The sequence below is a fragment of the Myotis daubentonii genome, chromosome 9 (genome assembly GCF_963259705.1).
Source record: "Myotis daubentonii chromosome 9, mMyoDau2.1, whole genome shotgun sequence".
NCBI classification, from domain to species: Eukaryota; Metazoa; Chordata; class Mammalia; order Chiroptera; family Vespertilionidae; genus Myotis; species Myotis daubentonii.
In genome coordinates, this window is record NC_081848.1 from 60367378 (window position 1) to 60386178 (window position 18801).

General features: G+C 38.3%; 1 protein-coding gene across 3 annotated transcripts in view; it reads left to right on the forward strand.

The window, feature by feature from the left end:
- The window catches only part of LUZP2 (leucine zipper protein 2), a 314709-nt gene that overhangs the window by 287646 nt on the left and 8262 nt on the right, over window positions 1-18801 (forward strand). For 2 of the 3 annotated variants that reach the window (XM_059709156.1, XM_059709158.1), the window contains exons 9-10: window positions 4929-5093; window positions 10391-10483. In XM_059709156.1, the coding sequence (XP_059565139.1) occupies window positions 4929-5093; window positions 10391-10483 (258 nt within the window). The remainder of the gene's footprint in view (window positions 1-4928; window positions 5094-10390; window positions 10484-18801) is intronic. The other variant, XM_059709157.1, reaches the window with a different exon arrangement.

Consider the following 18801-nt stretch of genomic DNA (forward strand, 5'->3'; position numbering starts at 1 on the left):
GATGGACATTCTATCCACTGAGCAATATTGGCTATGCATCCCCGAACTCTTTATGCTTCGCTGTAACATGAAATAATAATGAAACTTACTTTATAAGGGTGACGAGAAAATTATATGTCTCAAAAAAGCAACATACTAAGAAGAATTCTTGGCACCTGGAAAAGACTCAGTAAGCATATTAATTATTATTATTAGTGAATGAGATCACAGAGACTACCTCTCTGTGATAGCGATTTCTCTCTTTAACCTTCAGCATTTGGTCACACCTTTTGCTATAGTGAACTATAAAAGCATTTCATATTACTGGAGGTTAATTTCAACAAATTTAATGCAAGGTATGTGTGAGGCTCATAAACTGTAGTTATAAAGTCGGGTAGAAATGGTAGTTCCTTTCAAAATGAATAAAAACTTCAGTTTAATGGCATTGCTCTTCCCCTCTCTCCATCATCTTTATATCGTTATGTGAGGCTTTCTTATTCTCTTCAGGTGTCTGCTCCTAAGAATATTACATCTGGTCTTCAAATAACCTTCACCGCCCTATAAATATTATGAAAACAACATTTCATACTTCAACTTGGTTCTCATAACATATTTAATGAAAGAAGTCTCAGTTTACTATCACAACATAAACAATAATAACCACAAAATCTAAGAGCCAACCTTGGTTTCTCCAACAATCAATTATTTATTTGGCAATACCTTATGAATTACATTTAGCCTCAGCAACTAGAATGTAAAAACAACTTTATGGTTTGGAAATCTATCTCTCAAACTTTCATATGGAAAGAAAAGTTTCTATTACATGTAACCATCACAAAATTTCTCTTAGGGAAGCATGCATAATTACATCCATATTACAGATGACACAAGTTAGGCGACCTACATAAACTCCTGGGGCTAACTAGAAAGAAAACAAAAAATCTTTTTGCCACAGTATTTCTGGCACATAACAGGAGCACGGTAAGAACTTATTGATTGAGTAGATAAATGAAGATTTAACTTCATAAATTAATAAACACGCTATATATCCTACATACTAGAGACCTGGAGAGACTTTGAGCAGAGAGCCTAAAACATTAAAGGACCTTTCAGAATTCACACAGTTGATTTCACAGCAGAAATAACATTAAAGAAAAGTCTTTGGATTCACAGCCCCTCATGGTCTTTCCAAATTGGTCTCTCTACTTTCTGGTTCCCGGGTGCATCACCGGAGAACCACAGCAGCCAAGTCACTGCAGATCGGCAGCTCCTGTGTTGAGCGTCTACCCCCTGGTGGTCAGTGTGTGTCATATGTACCGGCCAGTCAGATGATCAGATGGTCACTTAGCCTTTTATATATATAGATTTTCTCATGCAAAACGGCAGCCACTTATATCCTCTGGAAGGTTTGCTTTATTTATTCATGTAACAAATATTTAAGTTAGAAACTGGTGATGCTGCCAAAAAGGTACTGACACTCAAAGAAATTACATTCTAATAGAAGTAGATAAATAATAAACACATAAACAATAAGATCATTTGCAGTGGTAACAAGGGCTACATAGGACATAATTTAAAAACAGTGATAGAGATTCTAAAAGGAGTGTTCCTTGAGAGGGTGATCAGGGACTATGTTTCAAAGAAGATAATATATAAACTGAGATATGAATTTTAATTGGAATTTCCTGCATAGCTGCTTGAAAAAAAGGTTCTGCAAGCAGAGGAAGCAGCAAATATAAAGGCTGTAAGATGCAAATGAGCTTGGGATGTTTGATGAGCTATAAATAAAGGACATTGTTATAAGCAGGTCCTTATTAAGGAGTCTGCATTTTACTAGAGTCTGGAAAAAAATGGTTTGGTATGGGAATAAGGCAGGGCAAAAACAAGACTGACCTTCAGAGGGAATAGGCTGTAAGATCTAGGACAAGGCATACATTACATAGTTTGCATCATATTTCTTAGGTGACATCTTGTTTCAGTGAACTTCAAAGTGAACAGTAGCCTGCAATTTCAAAACCGACCATGGCTGGCAGCAGGAATGAAAATGTAATCATGTGATATAAAATCATTGTCTGGGTCCTGCTGATGGAACTGGGTCAGGCCAAACCTGAGGAGTGTCTGTGGTAACAGGCTCTATTAACTAGATGAAGTGGAAAACTAGGTTTTGTTTTGTGTGTGTTTTTCAGAAGATGACCAGATTAGGGCAGGGTTGCTCACAGCAATCTGCTGTCTTTGGCAGGAAAAAAAAAAAAAAAATCTATAATGTACTCAAGCACTGGAGCCAGAAGCTAAGGTAGGGGGCAAAGTTACAGGCTTAGGGTTCAAAAATGAGATAAAATATAAAACTAAGAGATTAAGGATAGGTTGAAACATAAAAGATAGTTTACTACTGTGGCTGTGAAAGCTGAGGAGTTGGAGGTTACGTCTGTGTGATGTTTCTGTTATCTGCGATGATCCTGACAATGTCAGGAGAGCTGTGGAACAAACAAGATGATTGTATCAAAGTTGGGACAATTACAAATGTTCATGTACGATGCATCCCTGGTTGTTGTTTTATATATTGGAAAAATGTGTCTTGCCTAAACAATGTTTATTGAAAATCGATGTTTGACAATATTAACCAAATGCTGTTTGTTATTTATTTTTAGCACCTAATTTCAGCCACCACTCTGGAATTTGTCTATTATGAAAACATATACCTTAAGCCTGTTATAAATCCAAAGCTGAGATGTAGAGTGGCTTTAGAGGAGCCAAGATATGAACACAGTGAATACTGTAACCACCGTTACTTTCTGCATGATTTAAACATTAAATCTCTATATTTCAAAGCCACTTAGCTTTGAGTTCTAGCCAAGGCTTGCCTGACCCTGTCACATTAGCTTTGTTTCTATTGTCCCACAAAAAGATGCAACACAGAGAACATATTTAAATGGTTCAGTGTCACCCGGGATAGCTCACTCCTGACACAACACCCATTACCTTGATCTCCTGTTCTGTAGTGAGAGAAAGGAAGGGTCAGTCAGGATTATAACAAGAAATAATAGGAGAAGAAAACTGAACTACCACTTCATTTCTTTTTATTGATATAACTTGTTAGTTTTCTTCTCTGAGACATGGAAAGAATGTTTTCACCTACGTTTTTAAGTCATTTATTGAAAATAAAAACTTTTTGTTGAGTCCCTTTTATATATCAGGGATTGTGTTATGTGCCACAACAGTTCTGAACAAAATAGGCAACTTATACATGTATATATATATATATATGTATATATATATATATATATATATATATATATATATATATATGTGTGTGTATAAATTAAAAATGAGAATTGGTGATCAGTTATATAAAGGAAACAACAGGATCAATTAGAGAAATCAATGGGGTAGGGTAAGGGCAACAATCTAGAGACTCAGACAAGCAATTAAAAGGGGCCACTTTGAGTACAAGGTCATTGTTCAGCTTAGCCCCCTCCTGTCCACTTAATGCTTCTCCATCCTAGTTCTCATCAGATTCTCATTTTGTCTGAGACAAATTCATAGAGCAAGAGTAATGAGAAGAAAATGCATGTCTGTTCCATGTCTTATATATTTCCAGATGTTGCTCTTATTGCTTCTTTTTCAAAATTTCTTGCTGTGACCAAAGAGAGAGATGTCCTAAGCTGCTATTCTAGCAATTCGCACTCACAACTTAAAGATAAATATTATCATAAATCACATATTAGTAGAAAGCACAGAGGTAGGCATTGGGAAGGATAGAAATCATAGCCACTGCTTTTAAGAAATTGACCATGAAGGCTTTATGGGAGACAAGAAATACCAGTAGGGGAGGATGCTCTGTGAAAGCGTTTCTGGCATAGTTTATGAAAGGCAATAGTTTTGTTGGGCATATTTGGCTTTGACAGGTGAAGAAAACAAACTGTGCTGCTTCACTGATCTATGAAGGCACTGAAAAGCTCATCTCCATGCGTGCCAGCTTTTCCTGGAGTCTCGGCCTCAGTACCTAATCTCTCCCTTCACCTCTCTTTGCCTAAAGGCCATATCTCATGTCTTGAGATTGATGTTTCTGTGACATTGTGTTATTAGGGTCTGTATCCACACCCCAAAGTACCCTTGAGTTACCGTGAGATTTGCTAACAGTTGGATGTCTCTCTTCATTTTGGCCCCTGACGATCTCTCTGTCGTTTGTACTCAGCTTTATATTATTATTTTTTAACTTATTAGTACGTAAAAACATATTTTCAGAAGTGGGTCCTGAGGATTCAATGCGAGGCAGAGATGATGGTCTATGTAAGTTCAGTCTGCCTGGTGATATAAACCGAAAATAACCCCGTCTGAAAACTTCGAACTTTCTTTTCTTCACAGTAAAATCATAATTCGTAGTGCCAGTTTCACAGATGTTTGAAAGCATAAAATTATTTCCTGCATGTGAAAGTTGAAAGTGCTTGGAGGATTGTGATATCCTATGCTAATATCAGAAAGTATTAATATTATTTATAGTCAAAGAAAATTAACTTCTACTTCTGAACAAGGCCCAAAGGAAATAAAGGTTTTATTGGAAACAAATTTATTTTTCCCAATATGTGATGAAATTGAGTTGCTAATACAGGCTAATCTGAGAAACACAGAGGCCTACATTGCCAGGGGAAGGATTTGTAATAAAGGTGGCTGCTCCTACTAGAAAGAAGGCAGGTTTGTAAGAGCATTTTCTACTTCAGTGTGCCCCAGAGTATATTTTCTTCAACAAATAGATTCAGCAAACTATCATGATTGAAATCATGCCAGTTCAAGGAAAAAGAAGAAGTTATGTCTCTGAATTTCAGTGTTCAAAATATATCATAAAATACATTTACTCCTAAAAACAAACAGACTGAGTATGCATGAAACAGGGTATCATGTGGTTCTGTTTATCATGTAAAAATTGTGATCTCTTTTTTTTTTTTTGGTAGGATTCACAACTGAAAGCACTGAAACAGACTGTGCAACTCTGCCTGTCATCTGTTTTTCGTGATCAACCACCCCCTTTGAGTCTAATCAGGTCAAATCCAACTCAGATGTCAATTCCACCCAGTCCCATTGATGTCAAGATTCTAGATGCAAGGACAAAAAGCAAGGTACACTTTATTTGTGCTTTGGAAAGTAAAACCAATGAACTTGTATGCAGATAAGCATAACTCGTGGACACAGACAATGGGGTAGTGAGTGCCTGGGGGGTGAGAGGAGGCTGGAAGAGATTAATGGCAGAAAAAGAAGGACCTATGTAATACTTTCAACAATAATGATTTTAAAAAACAATAATAATAATACAAAGTAAAATCAAGTAAAGTACTATGTGGTCATCGGTGTGGATCTAAGTAAAACATCAAAATAATGTAAATGGAGGATAGAAACCAATTTGTAACTCTGCATAGTCACGTGGTGAAGGCTATCTTTAGTAGAAAGCCAGCTGAATCTTAGGCAGGATGATCTGATTGTAAAGTAATAGTAATTATCGTTATTTATAACAATTATTTTTCTAAATTAACATTCTAAAATAATTATTATGTTATAGTTAGTTAAAAGAAAGTATCTTGTATTATATTCCAATGTATACCAAAAGTTAAAATGGGAAATATTTTTTCCTAGTGTATAACTATCATTCTTTCAAAAGTGGATACATTTTTGTTTTTATTAAGACAGTTCTCAACACTGCCTGCACATTAGACTCACTTGGGATACTTGTTTAAAAAAAAAAAAAAATCCTGACACTTGGGACTAAACCCAGACCTATTAAATCAAATTCTTTGTGGTTGGGCTCCAATCATTAATGTTTTTTAAAAGCTTCCCCAGAGGTTTTTGAGACCTACTGACAAAGTGCCCATCACACTACATCATATGCAGCACAGGCTTTTGGTTTCAATTGTCAGAATCTGCAATTTGCAGGCTGTGCATTTAAATAAATCCTGACAACCTGAAAGAGTGGAAAAAGGATTTCCTTTCTGACAGTATATATTTATTTGAAAGTGCTGGCTCTCTTATCATTTGCCTTAGGCTCTCTCACTGTTAAAAAGAATGTTACAGATACCAGAACCACTTGTGATGCTGATATCTCAGGGTGGGTCCTGGAAAACCTGAGACCCACCTATGCAGTTACACATTTGTGCAAACATCTGGAGCCTATTTCTTGCTGCTTATTTCTGTGATTTCCTATCTTTGGAATAAAGGGGATATGGACAATTTATAGATTAAGGAAATACTACATTCAGGATCTACACTAAAAAAAAAAAGTCAAACAAAATAATTCTACCATAAAACAGCATGAGCTCTGACTGGTGTGGCTCAGGTGTTTGAGCGCAGGCTCATGCACCAAGAGGTCACCAGATCCATTCCCAGTGCTTGGGTTGTGGGCTTGATCCCCTGTAGGGGGCATGCAGGAGGCAGCAGTTGATATTTCTCTCCTTCCCTCTCCTTCCTTTCTCTCTTTAAAATTAATAAAAAAAACATATTTTAAAAAATACAGCATGAGACTAGAGATAATTTTAAAAGTTTAAGACAATTAAATGACTTAAACTGTGACTCCAAAATTCCCATGTACTAGTAGTATGTTGTGTGTTATAGGATATAAAAGCTACTTACCCATCTATGGAATATTAAGCTGACACCCAAGTTAAAACATTACATATTCAATAGCCCACCATTTTCTAGGGGTACCAAAATAAACAACCAACACATACTTTTACTCTTTTTTTTAAAAAAAAATAATTTACTAGAGCTATGAAAGTAACTTATTTGATAAAACAATTCCTCTGGATTGTAGAGGGGAGATAAGGACCATTGATAAGACAAGGTCTATGATATTAATCAGACTTGGCATCTTTCTGGCCTGCTACATCAGAGGCTGGACTCACCTAGTTTTTGGTTTCTCCATTTTCTACAGGTAAATCTTCTTTAATATCTTGGTTAGCCAATTGGCCTCTTTTTTTTTCTCTCCAATGAAATTCAATAAATTAAAAACAAATTTAAAAGAAGGCTAGTAAATTTATATATTTTGAAGCAAATTTATATTTGCAAATGATAAAATGCACTATGAGATTAATACCACCTAGAACCTTTCATTTCGCCACTGCTTATTCTCTGTGACTAAATTCACCATGGCACATTAATCCATTTGGGAAGCATTCCTGACAGAGTTGAGTCATATATTGGAGAACCCTCCCTACCACCTGTGCTTTCTTGCTATCAAAGAATATGGGTAGCAAACATATGGGTAGCTTATGTAAAGACACAAGAGGCAGCATTTCTGAACTTGTTCCTATAAATTTGACCATTTGCAAAACTACATGCACCTTATTTTCATCGATTAGGAATTCAATTTGCTACTAATATTATGATCAAGATCCTTCCGTGAATGCCAATCTGTTTTTGCTGAGCACTTAAGAAATCCTGATTGATATTTTCCCATCTCTCTTACTTAGGAAAAGATAATATCCTCCTATTCCCTATATCTCCATGAGTCCCTGGCCTGAATAATGATAGTTTCATCTGATGGAAGTAAACTCCTTCTTTTCAACCTCCCCATGCAATTGCCCAACCATGTCTAAACTTGCCACACCCGTCAGAATTGTATACTTTATCCTTCCCTCTTCCCCCATGGAGAGCCCATTCTTTAGAACAGGGAAGGGGTTTTTATATCCCTGAAACATCAGTGCTCACTTCCACCTCATCCCTCCTGATGATGCTGCTAAAGTCCTGGCAATGACCCAGTAAGGTCCCAGATTGCATTGCACCACTCCTGAGACAGCCAGAAGCATAACCTTGGCCTCCTTAAGCTTGTTCTTGAGCCACATTAAAAATGGACCTCCTCTAGCTTCTCTATATGCTTAAATTTTATTAGTACAAAATAGATTAGATGTTTTCATTTTCAACTTTAAAATGTTGGGAAAATACATTTAATAAGACTATGCCTGATTTCCTAGTTTGTTTCTTTTCAATTTTAGGTATTTGTTAGTGCTTTGAGATTAAACTGGTATTTTAAACCTGTATAGGTAGTGTGACTTCTTTGTCATATTTATATGCTCATACACATAAGGCCACCTACTATAACCATTTATAACATTTAACTACTCTAAAATTATATTAGTTCTTTTTATTAGGAAACTGATGCTTATTTGTCATGGACGGTTTTATAAATAAAACGAATAGCAATGATATCAATACTAACTGACATTTACTGAGTTTTACTACACTCATATAAAATTAAATGCTCCTCACAAAACTCTAAAAGGGAGAAATATTATTATCCTCATTTTTTAAAAGATGAATATTTCTTTTGGAATAATTTTAAAATAGAAAAAAGCTATCATTACAAACTTTGTAGCTTCATATTGGGATTCTCCTCCCTACTTTGTAGCATTTTTCTCAGATCTACTCTACTGCTGCCCTCTAAACCAATAGGTCAACAACTGACCTTTCTTCCTAAATATAATTTCTTGCAGTGTTTCCATCACCTTGAATGCTCCCTCCTCACTCTTGCCTTAATCATCCAGAGGCCCATTTTAAAGATTACCCTTTCCATCATGCCTTTTCTCATTAACACAAATGGATTTGACATTTGGCCTTTTGAAATATTTCCAATTCTGCTTGTGCCCTTTTAATTAATCTACTTTATCTTATAGCTATTTATGTGAATAACAATTGAATTATGTAAGTTCTATGAAAACAAAAATCACACCTTTCTCATCTTTATATTTATCAGGGGCATGTAACACAGAGAACTGGCTTATCTGAAGACATTTTATTTCCCTGGTTAATTATTTTCTTATTCCTAGAGAAGGCTCAGGGGAGAGATCAGAAGCTAGAGGTATTAAACAAGGAAGAATAAGAGAGAAAGAGGGAGTAAGGCAGGATGCCTTCTGTATCTCATACAACTAAATTAAACTTATTTAAGTAAAAGGAAAGAGGAATTTTATTTGCTTTATTTATTTATTATTATACATAAAGCCCAGCATTTGGGTGAATTAATATAGGAACTGTTTTCCATTGTCTCTCTAATATACTAGCTTCATTATTTTTTTTACATTTAATATTCTACTCATTTTATTAAGTATCTTTGGTGTTTATTTTTAGAAAATTATTATTTTTTGTAAGAATGCCCCCCTGCTAAGGAATATAACTGCCTGTAGAAAAACAGGCCAGTGCTGTCTAGAGTGTAGCACAGAGAAAACCTTAATGGGTTTAAGTACTCTGACCAGACCACATCCTAGTCTATGTCTTCCGAGGTCCCTAATGGTTAGAATCCTCTTTTCCAGATCCCCTGTGATCCATTGAGATCAAAGATTCAGATCCAAACAAGTTAGCACTCACTGAGTTTTTGTCTGTCTTCCAATAGCACCCTCATAGATTAATGGGGAAAGCAGTATATTCAAATCAGCTCTAACCAAGAAACACTCATTTGAGTAGATAATATTACACAAGCCAATAGGAATATTTATATATATATTAGTTATGGTATAACCCTTCTCTGGCCAGAACTGGAAAACAGCCTTTTCATTTTACCTTACTTTTTAATTTGGTGTTCCTAAAAAGATGAATTTTAGAATAATATTTTGGATATCCAGAGGAATAAAGCAACAATTAATTAGTTAGTAAAGCAAAGGAGTCAATATAGTCCTCTATGCAAATTACATGGGATATTACAAGACATTTTCTTTCTTCCTGAGAAAATAAGATGTGTACTTACTATTTCTGAGATATACTGGAAGTTAACGTGAAAAGAAAGTACATGATTCCATTCATTTATTTATTTGTTTATTTATTTATTTACTAGTAACACGGCATGTGAAATCATTCAGCCCCGCCCACCCGCACACACCCCGCCAACCGTCCCCTCCCCCCACCACCCTGCCTTGACACCCTAACCTCTCCACCCAGAGCTCCAGTGTGCTGGCCCCGCCCCCAACCACTCTGGCCTTCTCTGGCTGCTTCAAGCCCCACCCTTGGTCCCTGCAAGTTGCCTCGGGCTGGTCCCACCTCCTCTGGGTGCCTCCCCACTTCTGCCCTGTCTCCAGAGCAACACAGCAGCTCCACCCCACCATGCACATGCCTCCTGCTGAATGGTAGTTATGGCATGAGAGTGTCATGACCATTAGCATATTAGCTCTTTATTATATAGGATTTATTGAGGAGCTAGGATTCTTAAAGTTATCCTAATTAACATCATTAATACAAAATAGTAGAAATTATTTTATTTCATTTTTAGGTTAAGTTTTAAAGTTGAAATTTTAAAGTCTCTAATTATATACAAAGTCCCATGTTGTTATTTTTCTTTGAATGTGCTACTGCCATTGTATTATATTTTACCATGTCCTATGAATCTATTTGTTGAACCTCTTCTCTCTGTGTCTCTTTTCATGTTCTCTCTTTCTTTCTGAAGCCTGAACAAAGCACTCCTGGAAGCAGTGAGAACTCTCAAGTTGTTACAACAAAGGAAGAAAATCTGAATGCCCCTGAATGCAATTCTGAAAATGTAAGATTAACTTAAAATAGTTTTAATAGTTTTCAACATGAAAACAGGATCATAAGCATTTTAACAACCCTAGTTCATGCCATCATGACATGTCTATTTATATATACTATCTACTATCTAAACATTGTACTTTAACATTTTAAAAAGCAGATGTTCTTTGGATATAAATCAGGAAGTATAACCAGACTCTTAGGAGTATGTGAACTTGAGTTGTCTGATGTAAGGAGGATAACCACACACTCAGCAGGCTGCTTATTTACACGACCACATGACATAACCTGTTAAAATATTAAAAACAAAAAGAAACAAGTAAACAAAATCCCAAAGAATGTGATTTTATAGTATTTTTCCCATAAAGCAAATAAACCTAGAAGTACTAGTATAGAGAGATTGCATTAGAGCAGTGGTTCTCAACCTTGGCTGCACATTAGAATCACCTAGGAATCTTTTTAAAATCCTGATTTCTGGGCCTCATCCTCCGGAAATTCTTTTTCTTTGTTACTAATGTTGTGGCCCCACCCAAGAGGTTCTGGGTTGGCAAGAGGTGCTCACTCTTACACTCCTGTCCTTGGTAGCTTGCTTGCCTGTTGCTGCCGTTGTGGCCCCACCCCATAACAAAGAAACAATTTCTGGAGAATGAGGCCCAAAAATCAGGATTTTAAAAAGATTCCCAAGTGATTCTAATGTGCAGCCAACGTTGAGAACCACTGTGTTAGAGAAAGGGAGATTCTTAGCATTCACATGATAAGAAAGTGGATTTTTTTAAAATTATAAAAAGTGTAATGAAATTTTGACTCTATAATTTTGGCCCAATCATAGATTTATTGTGTCTGGATTTGAGAAACAGAAAATGACAACAATTATATTGAGTAGGCTCAAAGTTAGGCTTTAATCTAGGTAATAAAATGCAAAGTATCTATTGAAACCATTCATGATTGAAAAGAAATCAGGCTATAGCAAATGAAAATAAGTCAAAATAGGAATATAGGTCCACCAAGTCAATCTGTTTTCCTTCTATTGCAGTGGTTCTCAACCTTCTGGCCCTTTAAATACTGTTCTTCATGTTGTGACCCAACCATAAAATTATTTTTATTGCTACTTCATAACTGTAATGAATCGTAATGTAAATATCTGATATGCAGGATGGTCTTAGGTGACCGCTGTGAAAAGGTCACTGGACCAGTCTCTATGAGGAGCACTGACCACCTTTAGGTCCCTTTCCCCCCCGGCTGGCAGGCTCTGATCACCTGATGGTGAATGGGGAACCGGGGGTAGGTGGCGGGGGACGCGGGAGGCACCAGGCCAAGGCCCCCGCCCCATGCCCCATTGGTCATCCCACACACAGAGGGCAACCAGTGGTGGGGACGGGGCTGGCGAGTGGGCAGAAACAGCCTACCTCTCAGTCCCTTCCCCCTGGCCCTCAGGCACTGATCACCGGATGGCAGATGGCAAATGGGGGACTGCGGGTGGGTGGTGGCAGGGGGTGGGGCTGGCTGCAGGCAGCCAGGGAAGATGGCCCTGATCACAGGCCAGGCCTAAGGACCGTACCCAGACATGAATTTCATGTGCTGGGCCTCTAGTTATAATATAATAGATATTAAATGTACAGTATTGAATTATATGCTTGTTAATGTCCTGGTTTGTTCATTCTAAGAAAGTTGCTCTGCAATTTTCATGTTCAAGGTCTCAATATCTTCTATGGTCAAAGTCCCAAACAGGAGTAGAGACCATGCATATTCTTAGGTATCTTTGTTGGTTCATTCTACTTCCTGCCCAATGCAAGTCAGACAAGGTCCCTTAGGAAAATGATCTCTAGATGCCTTATCCCCACCCCACGCTTTTGGAGGCACTGAGAGAAATCCCCAAAGGCTTAACCACGTATTAGACTATCAGTTTGGGGCATGTTTAAATTACTTTGAAAGCAGTTTTGCTTAAATGATAATATTGGAGGCACATGGAGAAAGCGAAGTATGTATCTGCTTCATCCCACTTTCCTGCAATTTGTAAATGTGCCTCATATTGTTTAATAGCATATCAAGAATTAAAGACATTGAGCATTTTAATTTTCATATAGAGATTAAGGCTCACTATTCAATGTAAATGTGTTTTACAATGTTTCTGACTGCTATAGGCAGCGAACAGATTTTTCACAATGTTTAAAGAAAATAGAAAGCAACAGTGGCTTATGTTTAGTACTGTGAACACTCATCAGTTTCTTGCCCTTACACTTGTTTGCAAATCCTTGACCAAAAGGAGCTTATTCAACAGGGGGAAAAATTATATATATATATATATATCGTCAGAAAATAAATCCTAGAGCTGGAAGGAGAAAATTATGCCAGGTTTGTCATATTAAAACATTTTTGTCAGATTTAAGAAACCCTAGTTTGCTTATTATATCCAATATTCGTTTTATGACATTTGATGGCCCTAATGAGTTGTTGGCAGCAGCTTGGTTAACAAAATTTTCTAGGCAATTCATGCCCTGATGTAATTATACTGAGACCACCACCTACCATTGTCATTCTGGGCTATACTCCATCAGATCGGCTTCATACGAGACATCTTTCATTGTGCTACTGTGGTATTTTTTAAGACGTAGGCATTCTTCCAGATAATGTAGGGATGGTAGATAGTTCCCTAAGGTCCTTAGAACAATTAGATATAAATTGCTTTTATAAATTTCCATGTTTACCCTCCTTTGACACTTTAATTGGAAGCATGCAAAAATGTGAATTTAATTGTGATTTCTTACCAGAAATAGTAATAGAAACCACAAGAATAATGTTTATTAGTTTGGTAAATGAAAATAGCCCAATAAGCATGCTAGTCCTAGATAATAAAAGGCTAATTGTCCCCTTGGGAGTTCAACTGACTGGGAGTTCAACCACTCGCTATGACATGTGCTAACCACCAGGGGGCAGTGCGGAATGAAGGAAGGCCCCAGCCAGCAGCCCGAAGGCCCCAACCCGCCCTGATCGCCGGCCAGGCCTAGGGACCCTACCCGTGCATGAATTTCATGCGCTAGGCCTCTAGTATTTATTATAAAGATATTGGCTATACATGGATGTGCAAATTCAAAGCTTAATCTGGTCAAAATTATTTGACAACTCCCCCCCCCCCCTCAATCCCATCTTTCCCTACAAAACACATAATGGCTTTCTCCTTTGGGTCCCCATCATGCTTGGTTTATACATATACTAGAGGCCGGGTGCACGAAATTTGTGCACAGGTGGGGTCCCTAGGTGTAGCAGGTAATCAGAGCCGATCAGGACCAGGCTGATCAGGGCCCAAAGGGCCCAGCAGGGTCAGGAGAGGAGGTGATGGTGGCCGGGCCAGGTGCAGAAGGAACAGACACCAGATGCTGATGCTGCCCTCCGCACCCCACCACCCCACGGTTCCCCACCACCCCCACTCCTTCCTTCAGTGTTGCACTGCCACCAGGGGCCTGCTGGCTGGGGGAAGGATGGGGGAGGGGCCAGGGAAGGTTTCGATCCCCAGTTTGGAATGTGCAGGAGGCAGCCAATCAATGATTCTCTATCATCATTGATGTTTCTATCTCTATTTCCCTCTCCAAAATCAATGAAATATATATTTTTAAAATGCAAGGTTTTTAGAGGAAGAAAGGTAGGGCAAGGGAGCTTTTGACAGGGGGCATTTGAGATCTTGTTCACATTTCAGATAGGATAACATAAGGTGGTCCTCAGGGGGTGACAGGTGAGGAGTGGCAGTGTGTGGAGCAGGGCACTGCGGGCCGGCCAAGGAATGGGCTGTAATGACTGAGAACATCTGTGACAGTGACACCAAGCGTGTGTTGAGTCATTGCTGGAATCATTCTACCCCAAGAGGTTTTGATTCCAGACGGGAGGAGAAACATGGAGATCAGCGCGCCTTTCTTAGCCTAGACAGTGAAGCGGAAGGCAGGAGCAGGCAGCCCTGCTTCCCTACAAATACAGTGGGGCCTTGACTTACGAGTGTCCTGACTAACGAGGTTTTTTGAGATACGAGCTGTATCTCCGCCGATTTTTTGCTTTGAGTTGCAAGCTCAAAAAAATTCGGGTTACGAGCCAGCTTGAGATACCCCACCGCTAGTTGGCGCAGCCAACGTCACAGTGATTTGACATATGAGTAATTTGAGTTATGAGCTTCGTCACAGAACGAATTAAACTCGTAAGTCAAGGCCCCACTGTATAAACATGCAGTGTAACTGCACATGGATGTCAGTTACACAGCCAAATCAATGTCCAGCCAGCGCTGGTGGCTGTGTCCTGCCACTCTCTGGCTGTGCTGTGATGCTATTGGCTGGGGGGTGGGGAGGCGAAGCCACACCCCAAGCGCACATAGTATGCAAAGGGGCGGGCAGGAAGCCAGAAGATGGAAGCCAGAGCTGACTTGGTGCTATTGGTCAGGGAGGCCTAAGCCATGCCCCCAAGTGCACTAGTCTAGGAAGGGGCGGGTAGGAAGCCAGTAGCTGGAAGTAGCTGCACATCACTTGTGAGTCCCTGCAAGCCACAGGGTATCAGCCAGGCCAGGTGGGGTCGGGGGAGGCTTTTTACTCCTGGAACCATTCTTCCCAGGGTAGCAGTGTCAGCTGTTTTATTTTTATTTTCTTTTTTTTTTTTTTATTGGAAAGCAAGCTCTGGGCTTGCAGCTCCTGGCATCCCTGGGCCATAGCATGAGCCTCCAGGCCTCACTGCGCGCCCCCTCCACTTCCTCCTGGGTTGAGCATCTGGTCCTTGCAGTTGTTATGCCCTTAAGGCTTTTATTATATAGGATTTTATCTGTATTACATTCCATCTTGCACATTGATTGTTTATATAAGGTTCTCATTTTGCAGTAGAAAATAAGCAATTTGAGGACATAGACTATTAATATTTAACAAAAAAAAGCAAGAATATACAATGGGGTAAAAACAGTTCATTCAATAAATGGTGTTGGGAGAACAGACACTTGCAAAAAGTGCCTCTCAAACACCTTCCTAAACACGATCTTAGTTAAACATGCGGAATGAGCTGGAGTTTTTACCCATCAGAGATATTTTTTGTTAGTAGAATCTTTCTTCTTCTTCTTCTTCTTCTTCTTCTTCTTCTTCTTCTTCTTCTTCTTCTTCTTCTTCTTCTTCTTCTTCTTCTTCTTCTTCTTGGTAGAATCTTCAGTTGGTTGCCCAGTTATGCATTTGCATTAATAATTTTCAGGATTTTAAAAATGTTTTAGAGAAAGCTAATAAGAGATATAACTAATTTTTCTTGTGCAGTAGAACCAAGTGTTTAATGTCAATAAATACAAAGCAATCAGCAGAATCAAAGATATCATCTCAAGGAGGATTTTAAATGAACCTATGAGGTTATTCCATCTGCTTTAATTTTTAAAGTATTATTCTTTATTTCTAAGAGAAGAAATGGTGTAATTAAAAACTAAACAAAATGCAAAGGCGGCCATTCTCTTTTTGTAGGGTTTCCAATGATTGTTAATTAAGTTATAGTGATTTTTGTTATATTAACATGTTTTTTTAAAAATACATGTTTGTATTAATTTCAGAGAGGAAGGGAGAGGGAGAGATAGAAACATCAATGATGGAAGAGAATCATTGATTGATTGCCTCCCACACAACTCCTCCTGGGGATCCAGCCAGCAACCTGGGCATGTGCTCCCACCATGAATCAAACCATGGTTCATAGGTTGATGCTCAACCACTGAGCCGGAGGCTGGGTCCACTAACATGTTTTACGTAGATTTCTGGGTGTCCTTTGGTGAGCCAATGTTCAAGAAAGATCATAAGACAAGGGAACGTGAAACAGAATTTTACTACTCACAGATCTTGGAGGAGGCTCAGGCATATCTTCCTGGACACAAGGTGTGATGAGACTCAGGGCAGACAGGGAGTAAGCAGCAGGACCTGGGGCATATGCCTTTATTACCATTTGGTCCAGTGAGGGTGAGTAGAAAGCTTTGGGGTTCTGGTCATGCCAGATTGGTCAATTCAACCCCAAAGAGAAAAAGCCCATTAACTTCATGAGGGATTTATTTAAGGAGCTCACAATGGGAAGGATCAGGGAGGAAGGAGAGACCTTATCAACAGGGGGGCAGGGGAAGTCATATCAGGAACTTAACTCTTTCTTGTGACTCTGCAGGCTGTTACTTAAGGCATGAATTCCATGGAGGGGCCAGTGTCTGTTACAGGAGCCCAATAAAGCCCCTCAGCAACACCAAATAGATGTAGAGGCAGCAATATTATGGGGTAGTTTAGCTAAATTCTCAACAGTGCCCTTTTGAAAAGGTCATTCTAAATATGCAACTTTACTTTTATAATTTCTAAAAATCAGGATACCCACTACTGAAGGCAAAGATAGGCATGTGTCATAATGAAAAATATTTTAAAGTATCTGAATCCCTAAGTTAAATCAGATGGACTGCTCTGAGTCTGTCTTGAGGGGAAAAAACATACTGGAAGGATAAAGGATATCCTCCAAGGGTAAGGTTACTGAAGAAGGATGAGTAGTTGGTTAATGAGACTTCTTTTCTTGCCTCCTTAAATTGTAAACAGAAAAGGATGAGAAAGGAACCACAGACCTGGTGGGGGCAGGGGGGGAGGGGGGGAAGGGACCAAAAAACAGCAATGAATCCTTAGGCAATGTCAAGATTCTTTAATGACTAGAGTCAACATGTTGACACCAGGGTTGTAAAATTAAAGTGACTAAATATCTGTGTTTATATTTGGACCCAAATATATATTGACATAATAGAGAATATTGATTAAAGGAAGGAAAAGCTGAGGACGGGAAAAGAAGAAAAGAAACTAAACTTAACTGAGCAATTAATATATGCAAGATACTCCATTAGGAGCCAATAACTCTTCCAACAGATACTTGGCAAAAAATGAAACTAGCCCAGCCTTTTCAGGTATAGATTATTTTGCCTACCATACAGATAAGAAATCATAACCTCAGTAACCTGAAGTAACTTTCCCAAGTAAATACAACTAACAAGGGCTAAAGGAATTCTAACCTGAGATGGGCTAATTCTTGTTTTTAATATATTTTTATTGATTTCACAGAGGAAGGGAGAGGGATAGATAGAAATATAAATGATGAGAAACATTGATCAGCTGCCTCCTGTATGCCCCCTACTGGAGATCAAGCCCACAACCCAAGCATATGCCCTGATTGGAATTGAACTGTAACTTCCTGGTTCATAGTTTGACCCTCAACAACTGAGCACACCAGCTGGGTATAGGCTAATTCTTTATTCCATTCACCTAGTTGAGATACCTACATTGTCTCATTCACTTTGTGTCAAAATTTAGATCATAGGCATTATTATTTCCATTTTACATATAAAAGAAAGTGAGGTTAAGTTGGCATTCTCTAAAGCCATTCCACCAGCAAGTGATGCCTATGACTTCGTTTTTAATAGCCAGTGGTGTTTAAAACTGACATTAAAAAAGAGTCAAGTACAAAATATTAACCAATGTCATTCCAATACATTCAATTAAAAAACCCACAAAGGTGTGTTAACCTAGATGCATAAGAACAATTGGACAGGTCTTGCTTAAGGCAAATGTAAACTCTACCAAAGAAGTAATAGGCCCTGGGAATGACTACCCACCATGACCTGCCCCATTAGGAACTTATGATCAGATCACCCTGTGAGGTTACTTTTGTTCACTGGACTTGTCAGATTTATTACAGAGCTCATTTTTCATCCATCTCCCCTGCCCCCTTTCAACTGTTCCTCCTTTACATGTGAAAATTGCATGACTATTGATTCTGCAGTATATATATATATATATATATATATATATATATATATATATACTGTGTACAATTCTATAATACATCACTTATTGTATTGTGTGTTCACTACACTAAATCAACTCTCTTTCCATCACTATCCCCCCTTACACTCTGCTACCTCCTTCAACCCCCTGCCCCTTCCCCTCTGGTAAGCATACTTTATATTTGTAATATCAGTGTGAACTCATATAACTGTTGGCTTTTAATGATTAATGGTAATAATAGAAGAAAGGGAAGAATGTTTAATACTTGTTAATATGTATGGTGAATATTTTTATATGTTTTTAAATTTTATTCCCAAAATAACCCTATGAAGTAGCCATATTTTACAGTGAATTAACCTGGTACTCAGAAATAAGTCACTGATCAAGTTGTTTGATTAAAGATCACTTCTGAATAAACATCAGAACTAAAACTTGAAGCAAAGTCAGTTTTACTCCAGAGCACTTTCATCATTTGGCAAAATTACATTTATACTACAATGTTGGCAATTCTTCTTGCCTTTCTTAACTGCACAGTTCTCTG